The sequence below is a fragment of the Liolophura sinensis genome, chromosome 7, assembly GCF_032854445.1.
Source record: "Liolophura sinensis isolate JHLJ2023 chromosome 7, CUHK_Ljap_v2, whole genome shotgun sequence".
NCBI classification, from domain to species: Eukaryota; Metazoa; Mollusca; class Polyplacophora; order Chitonida; family Chitonidae; genus Liolophura; species Liolophura sinensis.
In genome coordinates this window covers 51,730,155-51,754,910 of record NC_088301.1, presented here as the reverse complement: position 1 = coordinate 51,754,910, position 24,756 = coordinate 51,730,155, and the positions used below count along the sequence as shown (strand labels likewise).

Sequence of the window (24,756 nt, the reverse complement as noted above, 5' to 3'; positions counted from 1 at the left end):
CTTTATATACTTTTTGTCAGGTTAATTATATAAACAAGAAAACTTTAATGACTGATGTAAACATTTATTACTACGCCAGCAGAAGGACATTCAACATGACAATGTTTATAAAGTAATATCCTAATACAGAATATCGTACTGTATAAGCTGTAAGTGGTGCGGTGAATACCATAAATTGACACCACAAATGAACAAGTTTCTCACACTTCTGTTTCCATTACAAATTATGGTTTCAAATGTTCAAAATCAACTTAAAAAATACAACTATACAAGACAAAAGGCAGCATCTGATAATATTTATCACATGTAAAAATAAAAGTACAAATAAGACAAAGTAATTACTGATTAAAATAATTCAATGTGAAAATATGATAAATGTATATATGACTAAACTAAACTTAACAAATTTAACACCAAAAAATACGTGTACCTTAAAAGAGCAAAGAATATTAAATAACATTCATAAAAATACTTAGGTCCTCACAATCAATTGTTGTAAAGTTAACAACAAAGTTAAGATGGAAACGCTTGATACAGTAGCCATGCATAGTGCTACCTACTGGTACACTGATACAAATGTACATCTGCTCTTGATACATTTAGTACACCTTCATATAAAAGGTAAACATTTGTGCCCTGGCTCAATCATGAAGCTTGTGCCCATCTTGATCACAGACTAGCTCCCCAACTCGCCTGGAAAGCTGCCTTTGAGTAAAAGTATAAACTCATTCTGTCAAAAGGGACAAGACATGAGTTGAAAGCAGCAGTTTAGGTTTTGTAAGAATATTATTATATGGTTTTCTTCTTTTTCTTTTTTAATACAAACACCTTGGTTGATTAAAAAGGATGCTTCATAATGGGTCTCTGATAACATTCAGTATGTTTGAGTTACATCACATTTTCTTCAATTATGTCAGCAACTGAGCAACAGGATAATAATTTCGCAGTCAAACTAAAATCTCTTGAAGAGTGAATTTGTACTCTTATTTAGTCCAATTTAAATTCAGAAGCCGTGTTTTTTAGAGCATTGTGCTCAAAACAGTGGCGATTTCATCAACTAATCAATACAACGGTACCTTACATACCCTTTACCCGGTTCAATCAAGATTACCTGAATTATTTAAAACAAAAAGCACATTTCTGAAAAGATGATTTGAACTTTTTTCAACTCAGTAAGTAGATTAGCTCCCAAAAACTTCAATGTTTGATCAATGTCTCTGGAAGACACGAGTGTTACCACGATTGCATAAAGAGTAGAGACAGGCAGAAAGACTGGGTACTGCAACACCCCCTCAATTAATCTCAGTATCAGAAAAGTTACTAAAACTTCAGCTCTAAAAAGATGATAGTCCCCACAAAAAAAGCACAATGTTGAATTATTCATGAAAGACGTCCTGGGCAGCCCCAGTAGCTTCAAACAAGACATTAAGTCCCAAACATTTTGATATCCTCAAAAGATCACTATGGCGTACGGTACTATGCAACTGGATACTCTGACCACTGGTGACAAATTTTTGGTGTGTTTATTTCAGGCAATGAAGTATCCTATTGCAGAATTACTGCCAGCTGGAAGCTGTTAGGGAAGCTTGATATCTAGATCTGGAATGTCATTCTGAATCAAACACTGTGGACATAGACCTAAGCGTCATGCAAAATGATTCAAAATGGAGGTTCCATTGGAAAATCATTTTTGTTTTCAGTCATGAATTACCATGTAACAAACTTTGCCCCCCAAAAAAGAGTTAGTTCATCATGAGTTAAACAACACGCAGGTAAACATGATTTGTGATGTTCAGTTCCTACAGACCCAAATAATGATGACTGAGGACACCCTTACTGAGCTCAGATAAAATCAGAACACTTGTTCAAAAATGCTCCCATACTAAACATTAACAAGTTGTGGTGACTTTCCTCCACATTTGGGTCACATATGTTATCATCAGGAATCTTACACAATTTTATCCGTTTTAGACAAGAATATACACACAGATATAACAATAACAACACAGCATAACAAAGCTGTTAATAACAAGGCATTCAGAGAACACCAGTAGCTCGCCTGATTCAGCAGTTTGTAAATCTGCACACTGTTCAAGTGATGTGATACTTTCAAATTAATACCGACCTCTAAACCAAAATAAAGTGGAATGATACTGTCATACACAGATATTATTGTTTTACTAGATAGCGCTAAGATCTTATAATTAAATCAACAAGAAAGACCAAAATAATTACACTGTCATAAGAAATTGCGGAGCAGAGACATTGTATCTTATAGAGTTATAAATTGTTGTGGTGGCAAATCGCAAACTGCATTTGGCAATCATTGTATTGTGGGTGACAATTGCAAAACTGTGAAGAGATGAGCAAATGTTGAGCTATAGCAGTAAAGACTTCTTTGTGTGGAGTTTGAGCCCCAAGAGGAGAGTGGTCTCTAATATGCAGATCGCTACCTACAGTTAACAATCTGTGCACCATGGGTGACCACTGCAATTCCATGATTGCCTGAGCACATTACCAAACTGACAACAGTCAGTGCATATGTGGATGGTTTAAACCTATGTGGATGATTGCCAGAGAAACAGTAAGCTTCTCTAAGTAGGTGTTTGCAAAAGAAACTGTAGCCATGCATAAAAGACTTATAGAAATCTGTGTTTACCAGGGTTCACAAACACAAAAATGACAAATCTGGTAAAATCACATCCTCTCTTACACTTAGGTAGGCCTGTGCACAAAAATTGTAGTCCTGAAGGAAAGTTTCTTGATCACAAGACCGTAAATCTTAAAAAAAAAAAAAAACATAATAAAAATAACCTTCTATGGCTGTATGTTGGAGCTAAAAAAAAACACCTCAATCCTTGATCAATCCATATATGAAAGCCTATTATATAGAAGGGCCTAAATAAAAAGTTTAACCTGACACCAACACTGCCACTGCCACTCAGTCCTGTCCTTACTTGATAAAAGTGAGTTAAAAATAGGTTGAAATTAATTGACATTAGGATTATGCAGTTGACATATATGATGTACCCAACAATGCACACGACTGCCTTATGTTACTTGACTTATATGAATTTTTTATTTGTGATCCCTGCATTACAAGAAATCACTATTTGTGCCATGAGGGCACTGATCCACTGGGAGGCATGGCGCTTCCTTGTGGCAGACTTGGTGCAGATGCCCGAGTTGTAGGCTTAGGCACAATGTTGTTCTTCTTCATGTAAGATATCACCTGAGTAGGAACCTCAGCAAGCACCTCCTTGGCCAGTCGTGCTTGGGTTAGCTGTACATTCATACCTTGTCGATTCACAAAGTTTTTCAGTGGGACGAACTGAATTAAAGAAAATAACAATTACACGTACATGCATTTACATGAATAGTTTTACTGAAAAAGCCAATGAACATTAAGTACACGTGACAAAGTATACTGTATAATAGAATGATAATGGAACTGATATGACAAAGGGAGAAGTAGCATATGTACTAATTAGTTGTACCATCCAAAATTAGTAACATACAGGTAAATAATTACATCTACCTGTACTTATTTGGTACACATGATAGTAATCACTTTTGAATTGAGCTGACTTTTTGTCTACTTGTCAACACAGAAGGAGTCTCACCTGGACAATATCTCGTTCTGCTCTTCTGCCATTAGAGACAAGGGGGTCGTCATCAGCATCAAGTATATCCATGGCTGCCAAAGATGTATAAAAGGTCGTTAATAAAGACATGATCAGCAATTTTCTCTATCTGCACCAGTATCTACAGTAATCAGCACAGTTACACTAATTGTATATTTAAACTTATACGTGGTAGCCTACAACAGGATTCTGTACCAGTATGTATGGTACACTATAAAAGATAAAGCTCTTCACCTCAAGACTGGCATGTAAAAATTCACTTTCAGGCAGATATTAAGGACTTAAGATGATACTTTTGATGCTCACTTTTTTCTGATAATAAATTAATCAAACTTCACAAAAATCTGTTAAGCGGCTCTGTATGGTGGATGAATCAATCAGAATCAAGCAAACCACGTCTCTAGCAAAACGCTAAACTTCAGGTGAAATACAATATATAAGAAACAACATCTGAAACATAGTTCACGCTAGATTGGTTATAGATGTATGACTAAAGAAAGTAACAACAAGTACCTGTGAAATCTGCATCTCCCACACCAACTATGATGATTGACATTGGTAGTGATGATGCCTAAGAAAGGGAAAAAAGTATTAAACAAAACTTAATGTCAGAGTAACTAAAATGTGCACTATTACATCACAAGGCATAGCTGTAAAATGAAATCGTAACTATCCACTTTAATACATAATAGGCTTCAATAGTATTTTGTGCTCTACATGGGCCATGGAGACAAAAACAAGCTGAATATTTACAGGTCTTCTGCCAAAGACCATGCTCGAAGGACTAGATCACACTCACAGCATGGATAGGTCCTAGACAGATATTCAGAAGTAGAAATGGGCTATGGCAGCCATCTTCAATGACAGGGTTCAACAAAAGGCAACCACTGATTTAATTTCAATATATCATGTTGATCACAAGGTTGTTATCAGATGAAAAGATGGCAGGAATCAACAATTTACTTGATGCTGATTTACAACAGGAATCTAAGATGACCAGAGGCAGCCATCTCTACATCATGGAATGCAGCAAAAACGCAGCACCAACCACTGTCCCAACAATGACAAGGCACTACCCACCTTTGAAAGCAATGCCTTCAATTGTTTTTTAGACATGCTATTAACAATGCAAAAGAGATGGATGGAAGGGTGGACAATATAGAAGCATTTCCAAGCCTCTTGTCCACTTTTGTGGTGGTAGATACTTTTCAAAAACACATGACTTTTTAACTCCACAAGAACACGTAACACTGATCACTATATGAACAGTAAGGTCACATTAATTTAACTGCTGTTTTACAGGCAAAATAAATCCAAAATATTTATTCCATTTTTTGGATTTCTTTTGTAAAATTTATGTCGGCTAACAGCAGATGTGAATGTGCTTTGTCACAAGAAGCAGAGATTACTTACAGCAACAATGGCACTGATTGTCTGTGGCATGTCCGAGATCACACCGTCCGTGATGATGAGCAGGACAAAGTAGTGAGAACCATCTCTAATAGATTGTGCAAATCTGTAACAAAGGCACAGGAGTACATGCAGAAATCAGCATTGTGTTCCTCTGACTCAACACCAATTTTAACCAATCTAGATAATGATACCTTCAGGCAGATTTATTGACTTGTGAAATGATGCAAAAATTTGCTAAAATTAAGAACAGACTTGTTATCATTCATCACATTAACAACTTTTCGCCTTGACATTTTTTCACTTAAATGATTAAATAAATTTTAAAATTGTTTGTTGTCAACAACCCATGATAAAGTTTCATAGCTTCTATTTGCACTATTAAAAACAACCAAAAAATCTTATCATGATCAGTGGACTTGTACGCAAAAGTAACAGTCAGAAAACCAAGAAGTTATTTGTAATTGTAAGTTATTTGGGTTAGCACCTAGCTGGCACAATTTGTATAATTACTGAGAGATATTAATGCGATAAAGATATACATGTACCAGAGAGGTTTGAATAGATATTTCCACTATCCAATTTCTAACAGGGGAGTTTTGAGTTGAAATTCTTTAGTCCGTGACAGTAGAAACAGTCACACTGTATCATGTGACATGTGAAGAATGTTAGGCAACCTCTTTCGACATTAATTTATTGATTACTTGTCTCAATGTGAAGGGGCACAGATGACACTTCTTTACTTTAGAAACTTCTCAAGTCCAAAAATGTTCAGCTCCTCAATTTTCTCAATCATTTCTCTACTCTAAATAACTTTTTGCAAAACTTTTTTCAGGTCCCCATATTACAGTAAATGTGATCCTGCAGTAATTGCCTAACATTTTTGATTGGTCACATGATACAATAGGACCCCTATAACAGATCATTATCATATATTTAGGCTTCAACAAGATATAAAATACTCATGTAGCGAAATATACACCATAACTTTTAGCTCTCAACATCTATGCACTGGCCTTATTGTTGTGCTGAATTCTCATCCTGCACCCCACTTCGCCAATATAAGAAAAGTGGGAAGGTAGGCACATAAATATCAGTACTACCTATACAGGTCTTCTTTTATTAAAGTCACCTGGCAACATGATTGATGACTGGAGCGAAGTTTGTAGGTCCATATAACTGTACAGACTGCAAACTCTGATAGTAGGCCTGAAGCACTCCAGTTATTCCCTGGCAGTATGGATTTTGTGGGTTGAAATTCTAAAATAATAAAACAGGTTTGAACATTTAGCCTTAAACATATCAATAAAAGCACTCGTTCACTGTTTCATCTTACACTCTTACTTAAAAAATAAGAAAAAAAATGATGCTAACTTCATTTGAAAGGCTGTGAAACTTCAATTTAAGTATGTTTTTCAAGACGTTTGTCTTGAAGGAGAAAAGAACGTTTGTAAATACTTCTGTTTTGTACATAATTGGGACAGTGGAAGTCATGATGAAGACCTTTGTATACAACAAATACACTCTAAATGAGGATGTGATGCCAGTCTAATAAATCAATTTGTGGTCACATTTGGTCATCTCTCCTCACAAATACACTGAAACTTATATTTTTAAATATTCATCAATATTGCCATAACTCTTCTAAAAAAGTCTTCAAAGCCATATTTACAAACAACTTTTCACAGTCTTTTATAAGAGGTTTACATTATTTTTATGTTTTCTAATCTTTTAAATGAAGACAAATTAGAACTACCAGCACATCATTATTATGTAGACATGCACAGGAAATAATTCACACTTTACTTACCAGAGGAAATTCATGTGACACAACTCCATTAGGTGGGATTCGAGCCCCAAACCCAAGGGCTGGGAAAAGTTTATCGCTGGAAAATATTAAAATTTGATGTTTTTCTTAGCTTTAAAAGACAGCTTCACAAAACATAAAAAATACTCTTTTCCACTTAAATAAGAGACAAAGAGCTCAATCTGATTGTATACATGACAGAGCTAAGCAACAAGAGTATTGGCTACAAAACTGTAATAGAAAATTTGACAGAATAAAAAATGACCACCTGTCATAATCCTGAATAATTTCCCCAACGGACTGAATTGCCATAGCATAGGCATTTGGTTGGTATGGACTTAGGTAGTGTAAGGAATTTGGTTGGCTGGGGTTTCCATTGGAGGCTGTGAAATCGATCGCTACTGTAAAATTCATCTGCATTCTAAAATAAAAAAAGAAAAAAAAAGAAAAAAGGAAATAAATAACATGAGATCATTTTCAGATCTAAATACTTTGATAGTCTATCACAATCAAATTACTAACATGCTCTAACAGTCAAACAATTTTAAAATGTTCAAAAATTCACCAAAATATTCACAAGCTTGAGTACTCACCCACCCTTGATGAAGTCTATAAACGTGTGTGGAGTTTCAATTTTACAACTTAGAAGATGCACCTACAAACAACAGAAATTCACTGTCAGAGCCAAAGTAAAGCTCTTGAGTTTCAGAATTTGATTATTTTTGACGCCATAAACACATTGTTACAAGCATCTTAATAATACAGCTATAGACAAAACAATATGTTTTAATGTTCTTTATAATAACTTAGAGCTGATTACCTGGCCTGAATTTTTGTATGATTTTTTCTTCTTTTTCTTCTGTGGGTTGATTACCTTTTTCAAAACAGAATATATAAAACAACAATTAGATTCAAGTAATTTCAAAATTGAAACAGTTTGATCTGAAGGCATAAAATCAGCTAAACTTGAAATAAGAATCACATGTAAGAAATCCCAAAATACACAAGATACAGAAGGCTATCACATTCTATTAGTACATGCATGATGTGAATGTTACTTTATCATGTGCCTCTATGTTCTATGAAATCTATTTCTCAAGAAAAAATTTTTTATATTGAGTATACCATTTCCATTATTATAATAACAATATGAACAGAACATTCTATTATTGCAATCTATTTTGTAATTTTCTTTTAAACTCCAGACCTAATGAATATGGTCAGGTGTATTTATACTCAAGCCTCTGACAAATTTGCATTAAAGTCAAATTCAGTCACTGTCTTGTAAGTCTAAATGCCATATCCTGACCCATGTAATCAATAATCAGTAACAGCAACTTTTATCGTAAGTGTGCCCAGCACCAAAAAACATACAAACACTCCTAGAACAGACATCAATGGAAATGTCACAGGATCACACATTAATAAAGTTTAAACAAAGATTATGAGAGTGCAACCCAGCCATCCAGATAAACCTCTCATCTTGGACACATAATCAAGACAACTGTTAGAAAACAGAGTTAACAATACATTTTTGTACTAAAAGACATCAAATGGAGGGCAGACTTGAAAGGCAGACACTTAAAAAAAAAAAACTGAAAGAACATAAAGCAAGCAGGAATATGTGTACCTGTGCCTAGCTTCGGGTGAGAAATCATAAACATGCAAATTAGATAACAGACTACTTACTTCCCATTGCTGGGAAGATCTATCGTCCTACAAATCAGCAAAAAATCATACATGTACATAACATTATATACTGTAAACTAACATGTGAGTTAATAGGGTTCATCTATATAACAAATGCCAATATGCTAATCATTAAAATACACCAAAAATACAATGGCCATTTCCATCTAGAATACTTAGTTTGGGTTGAGAAAGAAATAGTACACTGTAAATGAAGTTAGCTTTTTTTTAGACAATGTTGCAAATATGATTAGAAAATGCATGTAAGTCAAGTACACCAAATCCAAATTTACTACATACATCTACTATGTACGTCCACATGTGGATTTGGAAGTTTGGTTTGTTATGTAAACAGTACATATAATACACTTTAACCTGTTGGTGAGGATCTGTTCACATATTTTCATATCTTCCAGCCCTGAATCTCTCCCAGAAGAGCCATTAATCTGCAAATAATGGTCGTACCCTAATCCCAATTCAACATGTGCATCCCCATGTAGTCCCCCAAGTATCTTGTATTTGGAGAAAATCTATTCAAACCTATTAGAGAAGTTGTTTTCACAAACCATTCATAACTCATAGGCCTGATTCTCTCTTGAAAGGGGCATGATTCTGGAAGTCACTTTCATACACCAATGCAAATCAGACAATGGAATCGATATGAAGCTTAGGGAAAACCCATCAAAAAGTGTAGTAGGTGATGTATTCATAACAAATGGTTACAATCATTCAAAAATCCATAATGCACAAATTGCCTAAGCAGCAGTTTACTTTACTTTAAAGAGTCAGTGGTACTTGAACTTAGTCGTTACAAACCTACAGCTAATCTCAAAGCAAAAATTAATGCCAGATGTAGTTGTAAATTACAAATGAACATGCAGAAAAAAAAAAAAAAAAAAAAAAAAAAAAAAACACCAAATAACAAGATACCAGATCTTTCCCCTACATTTTACCTATCCAGTTGTCACACGGTTTCTATAAACTGTTGTTGAGATATAGATATATCCTAGTCAAGGTCTTATTAAACACTTGTGTATGTATGTATGCTTGAGGTTTAATGTTGTACATCACAATTTTCCAGTCATATGACAATGAGAAGTATCATACCAAAGACAACAGACACCCCACCCAGACACACTACACTGACACCCAGCCAGCGAGTCCTGTTTCCCTGCTCTAATGTCTCAGTGCTAAGTGCCAAGCGGGGCAGCAACAAGTACCATTTTATAAGTCTTTGGCGTGGCCTGCCCAGGTCTCCCGACTTTGAGGCCAGAGAAATGGTCTTTAAAACAAATAGATTGAATAACAAACAACATGTGCATGTATTACTGCTGAATACAGTTACAGAACATATTAAATGACACATACCGACTAGTTTTCTGGTATAAATGTACCATTATGAAGATTTGCTACTTAAAAATGTTGTCAGTTTTATCAAGTTTACTGGCACATGTTTATATTTCAAATTCTATAGAGGTATTAAAAAATACACTAAACTAAAAACAAGTGAAAATAAATGCATTACATCCTTTAGTAATAAATGTTACATAGAGACACGTTCACACCTTTAAAACCATTATAAAGGTTTGAAACTGGAATACACAACAGGGCTTTAATATATTTGTATGGTTACCTCATAGTTATTTGATGTGCCTGCTCCTCTTGTCAACTCCCTTAAATTTGTCACAAATTCTCCAATAAAATCACTCCTGAAACATACAACAAACATTTTGCTTTAATTCTTATTCCTTTTCACCATGACAAAGAAAGAGGTTTGAGTGCAATGTGTGACTCACTTAATATAAAGTAAAAAATGTACATGTGTGTCCTATAATATACATAAAGAATACACATACACCTTTATGTATATTATATTTTGTAACCTGAAAGCTGGTAAACAAATGTAAGTACACAAACACGTTTGTCTTATAATGGAAACCTACTTTGTAAGCAACAATACAACCATGAAATAATTTATCCATCAGTTCAAAAGAAAGAAAAAACAAACGGATGTGCTCAACTCTAAACAAACCATTGATCAGTGCCAAATATTCCCAATTGGCATATACATGTAATGATATTCAATGTGAAACATCAATACTCACGTTCCATTGCTATTCCAGTCATAGCACTCCACTTTAATAGTTCTGAAACAAATAAAAACATGTTCCTTTCTTTCAAATTTTAAAGAGGCTGCAATAGAGATTTGGGGTACAAAATCTCTATTCAAAAATCAAATCAAATTTTCTGTATTTTTTCTTTCAGTAAATATCAGATTGTACTATTCCTACACTATATATAGTTCTGAAATGATTCTAAAGTTTGAATAAAGTTTTATAACTTTTAGGAACTTTACTACAGATTACATGCACAGATCAGACTGATATTTTGTGAAAAAGTATTATTTGATCTACAAAACAAATGACTCTAAAAGATATAATTATTGAGCTGTAATGTCACCTTCTATCCATAACTCATTATCCCCTTCTCTACCTTAATATCAAGATGACATGAAAGACACTGAAGTAACAAGTCAACAACATTTCTTGTACATTTCAATACCAGAATTATGAAGAATGGCATACCTGTCGTAATCTCCATTACAGAGTGCCCTTCCACTAATGCTGAAAGGCCTCCAGGTAGGATTGAGGGTGTTTTTGATTACTTCTGTTTTGTGAACCACTGTATAACTGAGAAAACAAAAAAATGAAGCTGCAACCTTTCTATCCTACAGAGACTTATGCAATGTATTCTAAGAAAAACTTTTTAGAACAAAATTTTAGATCTTCCAAAATATATCATCATCCATACAGGTAATGCTAACCTTGAATCCTCATTTGCTCGCTTAAACACCAAGAAGGGATCAGACTTGCCAAAAAAGTCCATTTTGTCCAAATTCGTGGCTTTGAATTGAAAATGAATGACCTCCTAAAGCAGAAATAAAATTCAAGATTTATTGCCAAATATCTGTATTTAAGGACATGCTCTTAAACCTACATCTCATCATCATTCCCTTGGGTGTCTTTTTCGCAGTATGTAACAGGCCAGTCAGAACAAAAATATCGCCGGTTTTAATAGGCTTCATACTGGAGCAGAGTTGAAGATCACAAATTTTAACACAATTCATGAACAGGTTCTTTATAAAAAGACACTTTAGTCACTATGGGTGGACAGACGTACACAAGTATGACAATACATTTCCGGCTTCATCTAAAGTTGCAAGGGTAAAAGGGGTAAAAAAAAAACTAGGATCAACTTGATACTGTACTTTTGAGCTGAAATTCTGATATTATGCTTACCTTACTGTTTGATAGCTCTTCTGCTCGAACTATGAAAAGAAAATATATACTATGGTCAGTTTTACCAAATCAGGGTATAAACATTACCATCTGTTTTTATTAAACAAAAGTCATTGCAAATTCATGCAAGAAAGGGATTACAATGATAATTTTGATGAAATTAATCTTGTCACCATTATCATGTGTTGTGCTACATGTTATAATCTTGTTTCCTGTCTTACAAAGCACATTTACCATGGTGATGAATCTCTTCAACATAAAATACACTGTTGCACAGAGGATTTTACACAAGGCACATGTTGCAAATGCTTAAAACAGGCCCTAGACGATTTAACATCTTGTAACTATATTTTCAGGACATTCTCTACTAAAAAGATGTCCAATGCATTTCAGAAGTGATGTGTCATGTTAGAGCTATACTGGGAAAAAGATACCTTCACAAAAATGAATACAAAACCTGCCCTTAAGTCTACCACATGGAGTGCCCACAACCCACCTTTGCTGCGTACTTGACAAACTTAATGTCATGGATTGAACATGCTATCATTCATCAAGGGCCAGATGGTCGGAGTGAGCCAGCACCTTAACCATCTAAGCTAACAAGACCTTGCGATTCATGAAAGAGCATTGAAGATATTAAACATACAGGGCAAGTACACTGGGAAAGACATCCAGATGTAGCTGAAGTACACACACATGAAATGAAACTGATAGGCCCTCTGTTCCACTTACAGAAGCTTTGAAAAGCAAAAAATGTTATAAATGTTTGTCACATAGATTTCGAAACATACTGCAAGATAAGGCATACAGAGAAAAGCAGCCAAATGGAGACAGGAAACCGACTGACAGATCAATGGATGCACAAAAACTGTAAATCTAATTTGACAAGATGTCTGCCATCAGGTTTGGTAAAAAAAAAGCAATGATGTGTAAATGGTATAAAGGTTGGATGGACAGACCAACAAACCAAATAAAAGAATTTACAAACCTGTGATACTTCCTCTTTTGGCATTCCCAGGCCCTCTGAAAAAAGTTTACAGAAAACCATGAGGAAAACTACAGATTAAAAAAATCTGAAAACATATCACTAGAATGGGGCTACAGCATACAAATTTTTGCAAGAATGTAGACTATCTCAGATTGTTGATCATAAAATTCAATAGTCAAAGTGTAAAATGGTTTGCAGACAAACTGGTTGTTGCGCCATCTTGTTTCAGTTATTCCTTTAACAGTTAATCAGTTTGAAAGCAAAACCCCTACAGAATTCTTTGTCCAAATACAGAACTTCATGTTGCATAAATTTTGGCCCATTTGATTTCACAATGAGACAATGAATCTTACCATGACCATTGGATAACTGGACATAGATAACTTGTAGTGTATCTCTTTTGGCGTATACAAAAAGCTTACCCTAATGGTCTCTCTAACTTTCCAGAGGGTGAGCTGATGATCTCAGCTAGTGTACATTCAAACCTTCCCAAGAAATCCTAAAACCGATGAACACAAATAGGTTAATGAAGGAAAATCACCAGCTCTGCATTCCACCTGGTATTAACAAACACAGACTTATTCAAACTTTGTCAAATAGATTTTAGCCAACCCCAAGATTGCGAATATCGATGTCATTTCCATTACTTTCCTCTTTGAAAGCAAATTATGGAAAACATGACCCATGGACTCAAAAGGTCTCACATAATTAAGGACATCAATATAAGTTTTATGATACTCAATATTACATGGAGTTTTATGATTATCCCCTACTACATTTTCAAGATATGAAAATATTACAGTAAATCTGACCCAACAAAAAGCAATTGCCACATATATATACCCCTCTTCTTTTCTGGAGGATAGCATAATTATAGTGGAGAACATAGGTATATATGTTCTACATACACAGAATACTCACAAATATATTATCTCCCGACTCATCATATTTGACATATATGATATGTTTGACATAATAATTTGTATTCAAATATGTACACACACTCCACTTGTACTCATGAAGGAAAATAGAAGTATACTCAGGTGATGTTAAAAGAAAAGACAACACTAGACCAAATGTGCATCCATAAAGTATCCTACAGGAAGAATATTTTTGTTTTTATGATGAAGCACAACCACGATACTGCAGTTTAAAGTAAGAAAACTGGTGAATACTGAGACAATAGAAAGTGCCAACATGTTATTGGTTTTGACTTCAATAACCCAAGGACACAGAGAAGAAGACCGTGGGATTGCAATTCCACTTGCTCTAACATGGTGCATCCCATGGCCTCATAAGAATTCCTGATAAAAACTTGATTTATAGAGTTACCAAGGACTTAAGAAAAATGTCAGAAGCCTTTTAGGTATGCTTCGACGGAAGCCTATTGGCGCCACTGAATTACTAAATCGTTATAACGGATTGGGATATAACAATTTGCTATTTTGATAACGGATTACTAGTTCATTTTCATGGAATAGCAATAAGATTTACTTATACGTTATAACGGATTACTATTCTGTTTTAATGGATTACCAATTCATTTTCATGGATTTTTAGTTTAATGGATTGGTATAATCATTGCTATTCTTAATAACGAATACATGTAGGTGACATGAGGTTTAACAGAGATGTCAAGTTTAATGATTTTGAGAACGGGCGGTCACAGCGACTTGTGTGCCTTTTACTTTCATCTTGGTTTATGCTATTTGGGTGGTTATACACAGAGGTGTACTTTTTTGCATGGTCAACTTCAGTACATGTTTTTTTTTATCCACCAATGTTGTATGTTTTATTTCAAAGTATCATTGTAATTAGCATATTGTATTTGAATAAAATTCACAATTATAACTCTGTGGGTTCTCCAGATAAATACTTTGAGCAAGAAATACGTTGGTTTCTTAGGTTATTCTTCGCGACGAAATGTGACATGCACTGACAATGTCTTTTCGACCTCTGTTTTTTCAAACACAAGATAAACGTGTTTTATTTGCTAATCACCCTAAAAAACGCGATTTCATTTGCTATGGAATGTATAAAAGACCAAGGTAAGGCATTCGTGGAAAGAAATAAAAGTTACATGAAATTTTTGAAGTCACTGTGTCTTGTTTGTTGATGTTTTTAATGTGATCAGTCAAGAATGGTCTTGCTTTCCGTTGTATTCGAGAAAAGACAATTAAAAAGAATGTACTTCACTTTCTGTCAGAAGTTACGCCCGACAAACAGGTGTGTGTAAACCCCAATAAACAGGGCTATTTATAGAAAACGTGCGGTCTACGTCATCAGTTCGGCACCAAAACGTCATTTCCACCAGCGTCTCTGTTGACAAGCAGACGACAAGATGGCTCGATGGAAGTTAAGGGAGTCTGTCAAGGTAAGTTCCGCTTTCGACTGACCTTATGGGCGACACACGTAATTATGATACCATAATAACGGTCTTAGTGCCCCATGTAAGATTTGTAGCGGTCCCCAACTTCGAAATTTGCCAGTTTCTTGCTGTTTGCTGATGAGTTTCAAGCGTAGGTGTTGTGCAAAATGGTTCGTTTGGCTAAATTTTGAGTCGGGCGTAACGATTAGACGGACAATAGATTTGTCGGATGTAACAACTTGACGGAGGGCGCTTGCGTCGGATGTAACATCCTGACGGAATTACATTGTGTTGGACAAACATTTGATTGATTTTTCGTTATGTGGGATTAACCGACCAAAAACGGACGGAAATCAACTGGCTTTGAGTGAGGACAGGTGTGATAAACAAACTGCAATAAATATAAACCTCTCTTTTAGTTTAAAAGATACTATATTATTGGCCAAAAGTCTATCAATGCTAATCAAGCTAACTTTTCTGTATTTATGGGGAATAGCCCAACTCAAATCAAATAAAAAAAATAAAAACAAAAAACATTAAACTGGCATGTATAGTATTATATTTTGTTAAACTGATATTAAAGTTGGGAACGTCTATAATTCGACCAGAATGATTACCATTTTTTTTTTTCAAAAATCTGTGGTATAGTACCTTCTGGTTTCATAATCCATAGAGACAACAATACTTCTTGCAATATTTCATGACGACATGGATTATGGCATCTGCAAGTTCAGTTTACAGATGTTTATTTTAATTCTTTTCTGTTTTATATAAGATATAACAAAAATTTAGACTGATGGAATTTATGGTATTCTGTTTTTTCAAACACTTCCTTAAACTAACTTGATTATTGTTCCCCTTTTTTCCACATTTTGTCTCCTTTTTTTTACACATTTGGAGACCAGTTCATGGGTTTATATGTGATTGATGGGCAGTGAATTAAAAACATAACAGTATGTGGGAAGGTCTGTCAGCAACCTGCTTGTGGGTTTCCCTGGGTGTCGCCAGATTTCCTTTCACCCTAATTCTGGCTGCGGTTGTGTAAGTGAGATATACCTGAGTACAGTGTAAGACAACAATCAAATTAATAAATATAAACATAACATAGAACTCAGAACAACACAAAACTTTTTTTTAACTTATTCCTGGTGTTTTTTCCAGACACCAGGAGATTCTGGTCAAGCTCGTAAAAAGACAACAAATGCCGAAAGATGCAAAGCTTACAGAGAAAAGGCAAAGCAGAGTTATAGCTATAGGACGTCAGAACAACTACGAAAAAAACTGTTCCGAAGTAACAGGACTGAGGAACAAAAAGCACACGATCGGGAACTGGCTCGACTTCGGATGGCCAAAAAACGAGCGTTAGACAAACAGACTGAAACACACGCACAAGCAAAAAAATCTGTAGCAGCGCCAAGCACTAGGAAAAAGAAATTAGAGCAACGTCAAAAGTGGAGAGAAGCTCAACAAAAGTACAGGTGAAAAAACTTATGATTTTTCCTTTTTTTCTTTTACTGTTTATGAAAATTTTTAAGAGATTCTTTTCTAAATTCATGGACCTTCTAATTCAAGTGAAATATTGACTGACTGACTGTTTTTTAATACATAATTCCTGAAAATTCCTTTCTCCTAACTGAACTTGGACCCAGAGCTGAAGTAAAATACAATTCCACATATATATACATGTGTACACTTTTAGCACACCTTTATTGCTCAAAAGATCAACCGTATTTTCTGAAATGTGTAAAGCTATCCTGTATTTTTTGTCAACAGAATGAACATGAGTGGCCAAAAAAAGAGGCATGTGAGAGAGAAAGACAGGGAGAGAAAGGCGGCTTGCAGGGAACTGGCCAAGAAGTCGTCAGTTAATTACTTGATGGACCAACCGGACACTACATACAGCACACCTCGTGCACAAAGAAAGGCAGTTAGCAGGGTGAAAAGTTCTTTTCCCACCAGTGCACCGAAATTCAGCTCTGTGCTCCATGGGTTGATTAAAAGTGCATGCCGTACACCAAGAAAAAGAAAACCTGCACGAGTCTGGTGTAATTTTGACGCCCAATAAATGGTCAAAGCTTGATGAAGCTACCATGAAGATCCACATTCCCACACATGAAGCTGTGCAAAACTTCTACATGAAGCCTTACATCTCGTGCATTCATTCAGGCAAAAAAGCTGTACTCAGGCGATTAAATAAACAAAGGCAAACAATGACCAGAACCCTTCGGTCTGCATATGAAATTTACAAGTCTGAAAATCCGAATATAAAATTGTCCTACAGCAAATTTATTAAACTCAGACCTAAGCATGTTCAAACTCAAGACTGGCAAATTTTTTACATGCTTATGTGAAAAGTGTGAAAATATAGAAATGAAGCTGAAGGCAATCAACTCAACAGGTGAAAGACAGTTGGGGAATAAGTACGAAGCAACAGGGATCACACTGTGTGATTACCCCAAAGGCTCTCTGCCAAACATAAAATGTGCGAAAAGGCAATGTCATCAGTGTGGCACCAAAAAGTTGAAAGAACGGTTTCACGCAGAACTGTCATCTAAGGCACAAGTCATGTGTCTGCATGTTTCAGATGGTTGATGCTCCTGCAGAATATGAAGATCCACCGAAAGGCACCTTCTATGCACACTATTTCCATCCCAGTATTAACAACCAAGATGAATGGACAATGGACGAAACCATACACCTTATTACTGTCGATGAGGTGGTCCATAGCCTGACACCCCCAGACATTCTTTCTCATGGACATATTTTTGAGGACTTTTAATTTACACAGTCTTCTTCCTGTCAGCAAGAGAGGTCAGGAGATCCAGGTTCAAGCCAGTATAATGTGACATGTTTGGTGTCTTTGGCATGATGTTCCAGTGGCGGCATGGACTCGCCCTGCCACAAGAAGACACACTATATATGCACACACCAGAAGGACTCCGCATTGTCATATGACTGAAATACTGTTAAGTACGACGTTAAACCCCAAGCACTCACTTACTCCTGTCAGCAAGATGGATAACGCGTTTATAGGCTACGTTAACACCCTTTCTTCACTGTACATTTGAAAGTCTTCAGAAACCTGCTCTTTCGACAGACAACAGCATTGTGATCCAAGTACCTCTGCAAGGGCATTTTCAGCCAATCATTGATCCTTCGGTATAAGTGGGCATTTCCTTATTTAGAAGTAGCTCTAGATAGCTGTACACCTTCACTACCACTATGGGGTGGAACATTCTATTTGATTCTTGTGTAGTAGTGCCAGAGTTCTGCCATCTCGCACCTCAGGCACTTTTCCCATGTCTCCTGTGAAAGAACAGGCCAACACAAATATGCATGCTACAATCATGGAAGCCTTGCCTTCATTCCTTACGAAGAAAATCATCACCCCACATTCAAATGAAAACGACGCCATGTTCATCGCGGCTCCCCGTCTTCGGTTAGCACTTCCAGTTGGGCCGCATACAACAAAGTAACAAATCTGACACCTTCCTCTTTTCCTCAGTTTTGGTTCAAATTCCTGATTCTGGAAGTGCTAGTAGAAGATGGGGAGCCATCATAAACATAAACAATCAAAGGATTTAGGGTAAATGCCAGTCATGCCAACTGAAAATTGAAGTTCTCTAACATACTGAACACAAGCTATAATGAAATTTAAACAGCAGCAAGGAAAAGGCAACAAACTCCAACGTTGGTAGCTGTCGAGTAAAGAATGAAGCCAAATTAGCATGCTGTGGTTGAGTAGTTGGTACAGAACAGGAGGCTAAAATAATTATTGACACACTTTCATATGTTGTTTGCTTCCTACAATAGTGGAAAGAATAGTTCTCACTTTATACTAATATCCAATTTATGTTTCCGTCTTATGTTCGTCCAACATATATTTAGTTTTTTTCAAGCGATTATTTTATGGACAAGATCAGTTTTCAGGCATTTTTTTTGTATGAAATCATTCTACTAGCAACTGTTTACATTTTCTTAACCAGCTGCATTTAAGGGCAATATTATTTGGACATTTGGATAGGACATTGTCCGTCTTGTGTTCGTCCAACATAAAGTAGGTATTTCTGTAAAATATACTAATTCAGAAATTTTTGCAGACTTCTTTACTTTAGAATTGGTTTGCACTCTCAAACAAATGCATTTTCAATAAACTTTTCCATGAAAAGCTATTATTGTGTATGAAATTCACTTGTGTGTCTGTCAATGTTCGTCCAACATACTAAAACCATCTACTATTCTCGGAATGTTATAGGTCAACAGGGCTGCTTAGTTATCTAACAGATATGCTTTTCAGAAAATATAATGATTATTTTATGTGAAAAACAATTGATAATGTGAATCATGGTATTTTGAAAATTTTTTCAATTGTCACACGTCATGGTACACCTTTGCATATAAGCACCCATTTGGATATCCTGGTGTTCCTTACTCCTGTCCAGGCAATCCAGGCAATTAATACCATTGGCTAATTTGTTATAACGATTTACAAATTTGTTAAAACGGAATACTAATCCATTAAAACAATTTTCTAATTCGTTCCAACGATTTAGTAATTTGTTAAAATCAAATAGTAATCCATTATAGCAAATCAGCTGGACACATTTTTTTTTCTTTACAGTGGTACAAATAGGCTTCCACTCCTCTTCTGAAAAAACTCAGTTAAACAAGAAAATCAAAAGCACACTTCATAACTTGGCCTTAAGAAAACCAAGGAATCTCTTCTTTTCTGTAAAATTTGAAATTAACATGCAGAGCAAAAGAAAAAAGGCACATTAAGATTTTTACCTGTTGATCTAGTCGGGTGCCTGGTGTATCCACATCGTATCTGTAATGGCAAATCTCTAAAATTATATTCAAATTACATGTACTACTAATCTTATCGCAAATGAGAAAGAAGCTTTGAGACGGATAAAACTTTTTCAAAATAGTGATCAAAGTGCTCAGTTATTTAAATTTATTTATTTAGTTGATTGACGTTTTACACCATCCTCAAGAATATTTCACTTATAGGATGGCTGCCTTCATCATGGTGGGAAGAAAATGGGCAGAACCTGGAGGAAACTTATAACCGTCAAGTTTTTAAAATCATTACTGATAAAATTAACATGTTTCTAATAATACGTTTTATATGTATAATTTGGTCAACACAATCTGTTGGGAAGATAACAAAGACATGTACTTACATTTCAAACTTTAACTTCTGGCATTCTTCAAAAAAATAATTAATGTTGAACTTTTTCACAAAATCTGGATTTAAGGTGTCTTTGATCATCTCTGTTCTTCCATACTATTAAAAAAAAAATTTGAGTCATAACACTAATGAACAAAAATGTCAGCACTTCAGTGGTTCTTAGTGTTTCAAGTATGGAGTAACATATTCCTTCGTGTTGAAAATTTTATATGGCTAAGCCCCAGCCTATACAAAAAATAGCACTAAAACTACAGCATTCCTCTATCCTGTCTATTCCCTGCAGTTTTACATAATAGTACAAGTACATGTATGACTAAGATCATGGAGTCAAATCACTTTTTGTCATCCACATGACATGACAATATTTTAATAACTTTACAGTCAATCTTTTTAATCCAGAATAAAAGGTTGCCAGGAGCAACCTAACAACAAAAGTCAAATGAAATTGGCCCTTTATTTTAGGTTACACAAGCTCACCACATATGGTCTTAACCAGTTAAATTCACAGATGGAGATGATCTGAGCAAGCTTGGGACAAAACTGCTGATAATGTATATTGTACTAAATGATCTTCAAGTTAATATTTTGGTAAACTATAATTAGTCTTAGACAATATAATTGGATAATTTTATATGCTTGACCAACTTTCTTCGACAATGTGTCTTCAACCATGTTTTTCTTGGATATCATGCATACAGTCATTATGGAAATGACACCAAAAATGATTTGTTTGTGTCACCACACCATAGTTCTCTCAGAATGTTTCAAAATATTGGCCTCAGTTGTGGTTGAAAAGGTCAAGGAATTAGTTTAAGCCTTAACCAAAGCAGTTGCAAGAATGTACAACCAAACATGCTTTACTGCATTTGGAGCAAAGAAAAATTGGAGATCTCAAGTCCTTAACGACCACAAATCTTGATAATTCTCACTAATAAAAATTTATTTATTTGTTTATTTGATTGGTGTTTTGCGCCGTACTTAAGAATATTTCACTTATACGACGGCGGCCAGCATTCTGGTGGGAGGAAACCCACGACCATCTGCAGGTTGCTGCCAGGCCTTAATGAAAAATCAAATCTTGAAGATAAATTCATATAAGTTTACATTATATCCGAAAGCTTGTAACCTTTTAAAACATCCCCACAATGTGCGTAGCAGGGAAAGAGAATGTTGTATTTCACCTAAAGTTTAGCATTTAAAGTGAAACATTTTGTTTGATTCTAATTGATTCATCCACCTTATAGCGCCACTTAGGAGTTTTCGCTGAAGCTTGATTACTTTCTTATATATTGGCATCAAATGTATCATTTTAAATGATGTTAAGTGCTTCTGAAAGTGCACTTTTACATACCACTTTTTAGAAGATATACACTACAAGTGGTATAATAAAGTATTTGCACAGTACCCTACAGAAAAGTGCATGTGAACATACCTCAAAATACTGGTTATTTCCTGTCTCCTTTGTGAAGAGGACACAAACTGGATCAGACTTTGAAAGAATATCTTTGTCTTGAAGATTTCTGAAAGTGAGATGAAACAAAAACATGGCAGTTTTGACTATTTAGCTTTACTCCAGCACCAAATTTATGATGGTAAGGGTGATATCCTGGGAATGCTTTTGTTGTTGAGAGGTAAGTAGTTAACAGACATGGAACAGACACAGACATGGAGATAGGACTCTATGTCAAGTATGAAATATTATTTCATACTTGACATAGAGTTTTTTTAGTGTTATCTTTTATTGTGTGCTACATTATTTAATAATGTAGCACACAATAAAAGATAACACTATAAAACTGTTCTATTGGACAATGTATATTATTTACTGAAGCTGCGTTGATATCCTATCGCCTTCCATAGAGTAAGGTGTTAAAGAAAAAGAATTCCTCTTTATATTGAATGTTAAACACCTTACTCCGTTGAAGGCAATAGGTTGCCACTGCAACGTCAGTAAATAATATACATTGTCCATTAGAACAGTTTTATAGTGCCATCTTTTACAGTATACTAACCTGGATGTCTGGAAAATCTACATTCTTATAAGTGCAGCACAGAGTCATTCTGGATAGAACTAAGCTGTTCAGTGCAAGGCTAGATCGGTTAAATGAATGAATGAATGCTCGGGGTTTAACATTGTGCTTAACAATTTTTCAGTCAAACAACGAGGAGGAATCATTAGATGTATTCACGTACTGTGTCCTCTTGTGGCAGGGAGAGTCCAAGTTGCCAAAATGCTGCCTCCACTGAAGCAGAAGACACCAGATATGATCCTCACCCAGTCACATTATACTGACACTGTGTAAACCAGTCATGTTTCTTTGCTCTAACCTCTCAGTGCTGAGCGCCAACCAAGGCAACAACAAGATCATTTTTCAAGTTTTTGGTATGATCTCACTCGGGTTTGATCCCAGTCTCCTGACTTTGAGGCGGGTGCTCTAATCACTAGTCTACCAAAGCCATCTAGATCGGTTGGTGAGCCAAATTTATCTGTGGCTCATAGAAGGTAAAGATGTTTATTACCTCACTGTCACTAACTGAACACTAACTAAGGCCGACGAATACAGTGGATCACTAACTTGGACGTTTTAATGTGTGTTTGAACAGTGATAAATGCTCCTTTAATACTGCCAATCTGTCACATTCAACTGCGTTGCTCGATGTGAGTTATCCTACAAGGCAACATCAACAAAAAGGGACAGATCACAAAAGCAACAACAAACTGTTTTCTTTTCTGAGTACACGTTACCCTGGTAAGAATTTGCAGATTCACAACGGTTTGACCACACTTTTTCCGGTCGACTCTTATTCTGGCCTAGATTTGACACAACGCTCGTCACTTGCATAGATTTCTGTTAAACTGTTAAATTTTACTACCCCAACAAACGCTTATTTAGCAGACAACCCCAACCAACTCATAAAACACGGTAAAGATGTTTATTACATCAGAGACAGACTGAACACTGACAAGCTACAGGTCACAACAATAACTGACAGATCACCACAACAACAACAAGAGCTACCTGTCATCAAACTGTCTTCTCATTTTGGTAAACATCCTCGTAGAACCTTCACGTAGAATGCTTTGAACATAAGAAGAGTGGAGAAAGCCTAGAATTATATCGGGTTTACCTGCATGACACACTTATTTCCACTTGAGTAGCTGGAATCACTGCTTCGCCTGGACGAAAAGGCTGATTGAAGTCAGCCATATTGGGCAACTGGTATCTTTCTGACAGCAACCGAGATTTTTCTACCCAGTTTTGCACTGCGTAAGGCAAGGTATGAGTCACCGGTCAAAGTCTGTGGGTATTTCCCCAACAGTCTTTCCCCATGGACAGTGCGTCAGTGATTTTGTTTTAATTGACTGCATCTATTTCAGATCTTGTAATTTGTGAAAACGTATGTTTTCATGCATGAATTTGGTGTATGTCAGTTACTAGGGCATTGGAACCATCGTGGAAAATTACGAGTTGATTATATAGGCTTAACGGGAAGTTCGAATCCATTTTTTTGTATTTGCGCCTGCATTCCTTCTGAAGTAAGCCTCTATGTACCTAACAATTTTCCAGTCACATGACGACGAGGAGTCATTATGTGTGTATACATCTTGCCTTCTTCTGGTAGGGCGAGACCATGCCGCCAAAGTGCTGCCTCCACTAAAGCGTCACCCCGAAGACACCACACATGGCATCCCCACCTAGTTATACCGACATCGGGCCGACCAGTCATGTTTCCTTGCTCTAATCTCTCAGTGCTGAGCGCCAAGCGAGGCTGCAGTAAATAGCATTTTTAAGTCTTTGGTATTCCAGGACCCCTGGTTACATACGTGGTCCTACTATTAGGGCTACGAAAACCTGGTATCGATCGTCATCGCTATTTTTTTTTTTTTTTTCAATTCACCATTTATTAGGTGCCTTGTAAATTGATGTAGAATGCTGTATGTGAACTCTTAAATTTCATGAAAACAAACGATTCGTTGTCGAGTAACATCTTCAGCCATGTTAATTAACACGTAGGCCCCTAAATCGTTCAGTTGAACCACTTTGCATTCAGGCTACCGTATGTAACTGTAACTGTATTTAACGTCATAATCAATCTTTTTTCTTTTTTTTTTCTCCTCGTCAGCATGTGAATTGTAAAGCTAAGTTGTTAAATTGTTAAGTATAGGCCTACACGACGTAAAAGCTAGATGTTTAATGCTTCAACTAATAGGCCTATAAGCGGTATCTTCACAGAGGGTATATTCTGTTATTTAAACAGAGTTTAATATTGAAATCATGACAGTCATGTGTATGGTCTGACACATGCAGATGGCCGCATGCAGTGTTGATGGTGCTCAGTATTGTCATATACACAA

General features: G+C 35.7%; 1 protein-coding gene across 2 annotated transcripts; it reads right to left on the bottom strand.

Annotated features, from left to right (window-relative positions):
• Window positions 1–43: 43 nt before the first annotated feature.
• Window positions 44–23,608, bottom strand: LOC135471760 (copine-8-like). Of its 2 annotated transcripts, XM_064751088.1 has the most exons (21): window positions 23,529–23,608; window positions 21,832–21,919; window positions 20,392–20,495; window positions 19,994–20,033; window positions 13,260–13,336; window positions 12,838–12,872; window positions 11,850–11,878; window positions 11,375–11,478; window positions 11,136–11,240; window positions 10,656–10,697; window positions 10,184–10,259; window positions 8,551–8,577; window positions 7,682–7,735; window positions 7,455–7,516; window positions 7,130–7,282; window positions 6,865–6,940; window positions 6,187–6,314; window positions 5,058–5,160; window positions 4,158–4,215; window positions 3,624–3,697; window positions 44–3,331 (listed from the first exon to the last, which is right to left on the bottom strand). In XM_064751088.1, the coding sequence occupies exons 1-21, from the start codon at window positions 23,606–23,608 to the stop codon at window positions 3,110–3,112; spliced, it is 1,737 nt and encodes a 578-aa protein (XP_064607158.1). In that variant the 3' UTR covers window positions 44–3,109. The 2 variants fall into 2 exon arrangements, with proteins under 2 accessions (XP_064607158.1, XP_064607159.1); XM_064751089.1 differs by lacking the exon at window positions 8,551–8,577.
• Between the last annotated feature and the right edge of the window lie 1,148 nt (window positions 23,609–24,756).

Bases quoted from the DNA above. Each gene is read 5' to 3' on its own strand.
- LOC135471760 (XM_064751088.1), bottom strand. From the start codon at position 23,608: ATGGCTGACTTCAATCAGCCTTTTCGTCCAGGCGAAGCAGTGATTCCA. The intron at 21,920-23,528 runs GTAAACCCGATA...TCTCACTTTCAG, and splicing joins GAAATAAGTGTGTCATGCAG to AAATCTTCAAGACAAAGATA. The intron at 10,698-11,135 runs GTATGCCATTCT...TATTTGTTTCAG, and splicing joins TGTAATGGAGATTACGACAG to AACTATTAAAGTGGAGTGCT.